Source organism: Grammomys surdaster, unplaced genomic scaffold, assembly GCF_004785775.1.
Source record: "Grammomys surdaster isolate TR1022 unplaced genomic scaffold, NIH_TR_1.0 190, whole genome shotgun sequence".
Lineage (NCBI taxonomy): Eukaryota > Metazoa > Chordata > Mammalia > Rodentia > Muridae > Grammomys > Grammomys surdaster.
In genome coordinates, this window is record NW_021604635.1 from 2617592 (window position 1) to 2620966 (window position 3375).

General features: G+C 55.9%; 1 protein-coding gene across 1 annotated transcript; it reads left to right on the plus strand.

The window, feature by feature from the left end:
- The first annotated feature begins 49 nt into the window (after nucleotides 1-49).
- On the plus strand, nucleotides 50-3233 carry Smpd2 (sphingomyelin phosphodiesterase 2). The gene is made up of 10 exons (XM_028769044.1): nucleotides 50-400; nucleotides 809-905; nucleotides 1007-1083; nucleotides 1354-1447; nucleotides 1541-1630; nucleotides 1851-1933; nucleotides 2117-2249; nucleotides 2326-2430; nucleotides 2583-2736; nucleotides 2831-3233. The coding sequence occupies exons 1-10, from the start codon at nucleotides 351-353 to the stop codon at nucleotides 3211-3213; spliced, it is 1266 nt and encodes a 421-aa protein (XP_028624877.1). The 5' UTR covers nucleotides 50-350; the 3' UTR covers nucleotides 3214-3233.
- The last annotated feature ends 142 nt before the right edge of the window (nucleotides 3234-3375 follow it).

A 3375-nucleotide genomic window follows, 5' to 3' on the forward strand; every position in this document is an offset into this window, starting at 1 on the left:
GGGACCTGAGTGGGCTCGTGGGCGGGGCCTCGCATCAACTTCGAGCCTGTTGCTGGTGAAGCCGAGCCTGGGCCAAGCCAGGAACCTGTAGGCCGCGGTGCCGAGACCCCACCGAAGGACCTAGGAACCTGCGACGGTCCACCCGAGACTCCTTCCGGGACCGCCGGCGGCCTCGCGCAGCCAGCCCGGGATTTGCAGCCGACCTCCTTTCCGAGTGGGAGGACGGCCTATTGTCCCAGAAGCGCAGGAGTTCGCCCCCCGCCCCCAACCGGCTCGCGGTCCTGGGTCCGGGTCGCGCGGGACAAGGCGGACCACCTGCGCGCAGTCAGCCTCGCCGAAGCACTCCAGCCATGAAGCTCAACTTTTCTCTGCGGCTGAGGGTTTTCAATCTCAACTGCTGGTAAGTGCTCCCAGGCGCGGGCTGCGGCCTCGGAGCCACCTTCCTGTCCCCACCCATACATGCCTAGGAAGAAAGCAGGTCTTCTTCGGCTGAGCCAGACCCTGTCTTTCTCGAACCGCCAAATCCACATCACCTAAAGCTCAGAGCTTGGGTGGTGGCCAAAGTCCTCATCGCCCAGAGCTGAGGCGATAGCAGCAGTGATCGTCCCGAACCTGGCCCATCTCTTTTAAAAGATTTATCTTTATTTTATGTGCGTTGATTTTTTTGCCTGTATGTGTCTGTGTGAAGGTGCCAGATTCCCTGGAACTGGAGTTACAGACAGTTGTGAGCGATCGTGTGCATGCTAGGAATTGAACCACTGACCCATCTCTCCTGTCCCCTGCGTCCTTCACCCCTACCCCCTTTTAGGGACATCCCCTACCTGAGCAAGCATAGGGCCGACCGCATGAAGCGCTTGGGAGACTTCCTGAACTTGGAAAGCTTTGACCTGGCTCTACTGGAGGAGGTGAGGTTGTATGGCAGGCTAGGTTGGAGGAGGGCGGCAGGCGGCGCAGGAGGACTATTCTGTCTGGGATGAAGTCCAAGTATCCTCACCTTCTTCTTCAGGTGTGGAGCGAGCAGGACTTCCAGTACCTAAGGCAAAGACTATCGCTCACCTACCCCGATGCACACTACTTCAGAAGGTGAAAAGTCTGTGTTCTCAGCCTGTCCTCAGGCAAGGAAGCTGTCCACCACGTTCTTGCTTGCACCCTCGATCCTCTTCCTCAGGGTGTGAGAACAGCATCTCTTCTTGCAGGGGCTGCTGTCTTAGGCTTTGTTCTGGGGTTGATCTTAGCGGTAGAGAAAAGTTGCTGATCGGAGTGGGGAGACAACAGAGGGGAAGAGGGGAGGGGTAGAGGGCTGGGTACTTCCCTCCTTGCTCTCCTGGTTATTAAGCAAGAGTTCGTTTTCAGCGGAATCATTGGCAGTGGTCTCTGCGTGTTCTCCAGACACCCAATCCAGGAAATTACCCAGCATGTCTACACGCTGAATGGTTACCCCTACATGGTAAGGCTTGTTAACACAGACTGGACACAGGCTTCTTGGAGCCTTGGCAGGAAGGCGTCAGTACCCTGAGTTTTTGTCTTCTCTTGTCTACAGTTCTATCACGGAGACTGGTTCTGTGGGAAGGCTGTGGGACTGCTGGTGTTCCATCTAAGTGGACTGGTGCTCAACGCCTACGTGACCCATGTGAGTGGGGCTAGTCAGGCTTAGGCAGTGGGACAAGCAACCCAGTGCTGTGGTTGACAAGAGACTCCACTAATTCATTCCGCTACCTGGGGGTGAGGCATGGGATCAGAAGGTAGCAGTGGGCAAGGTTCACTTATTCTGTGTAAAACTCCGTGCCCTGTGACAGATGACAAACCTGATTCAGACAGCCTTCTCTTTAATTTCACGTATCGCACTTTAGCTACATGCTGAGTACAGCCGACAGAAGGACATCTACTTCGCACACCGTGTGGCCCAGGCTTGGGAACTAGCCCAGTTCATCCAGTGTGTGAGCCTGGGCTTGATGGGGACTGTGGGTGGGGACTAGGGTTGAGGGGCGGGGACTGGGGCTGAGGGGCGGGGACTGGGGTTGAGGGGCAGGGACTGGGGTTGAGGGGGTGGTGGTTGTCCTTGAGAGAGCAAATAGTAAGGGAAGAATTTCTCCCTCGCCACTCTTCCCCCACTCAGCCACACATCCAAGAATGCAGATGTGGTTCTTTTGTGTGGGGACCTCAACATGCACCCCAAAGACCTGGGCTGCTGCCTGCTGAAAGAGTGGACAGGGCTCCGTGACGCCTTCGTTGAGACTGAGGACTTTAAGGTGAGACTGTTTCCCACCTACCCCCACACTTGTTGCAATCTTCCTGTCTCAGCATGCTAGCCACCTGTTTCCCTAGGGCTCTGATGATGGCTGTACCATGGTGCCCAAGAACTGCTACATCAGCCAGCAGGACCTGGGACCGTTTCCCTTTGGCATCCGTATTGACTATGTGCTTTACAAGGTCAGGCTCTTATTTCCAGCATGCCTTTCTCCATTCTTCCTCTGTCACCGCCATGCTGATCTTTAGGTCAGCTGATGCGGTCTTGAGAATGGGATCCTGTTGGCTGCTTCTCTGGGAGGATGTAAGCTTCTCTGTGTTTTTGCTCTTCCTAGGCAGTCTCTGGGTTCCACATCTGCTGTAAGTCTCTGAGAACCACTACAGGCTGTGACCCCCACAATGGCACCCCCTTTTCTGATCACGAGGCACTCATGGCTACTTTGTATGTGAAACACAGTCCCCCTCAGGAAGACCCCTGTCCTGCCCAGGGTGAGTTGGCTTTCCCTTTACCCCCCTTTCTATTTTAAGGCGGCCCCGCCTCCACCCTGACCCTCCCCTGTTCTGCTGTTCTCCCTTGTTCTAGGACCACCGGAGAGGTCAGCGTTGGTCAGCATGCTGAGAGAGGCTAGGACAGAGCTGGGGCTAGGCGTAGCCAAGGCTCGCTGGTGGGCTTCCTTCTCTGGCTATGTGATTGTTTTGGGGCTGTCCCTCCTGGTGTTGGTGTGTGTCCTAGCTGCAGGAGAAGAGAACAGGGAAGTGGCCATAATCCTCTGGATGCCCAGTATGGGTCTGGTGCTGGGGGCAGGTGCAGTCTACCTCTTCCACAAGCAGGAGGCCAAGGGCTTATGTCGGGCCCAGGCTGAGATGCAGCATGTTCTGGCAAAGGAAACGGAGACCCAGGACCTAGGCTCAAAGCCTTACCTAGCCCACTGCTGGCAGAAGGAGGACAGAGCTGACAAACAATAAAGCTTGCTTGACACACTCTAGTGGCTCTGCCTTGTTCTTTGCAGAGGCATGATGGGAACTGAGGGTCAGCTGGCTTGTCACTGTGTAGCTTTAGAGCATTGGCTTATCACCTGCCTTCCTTGCACGTCCCTGTCTCCTGCCAGCACAGAGCAGAGACCCTGG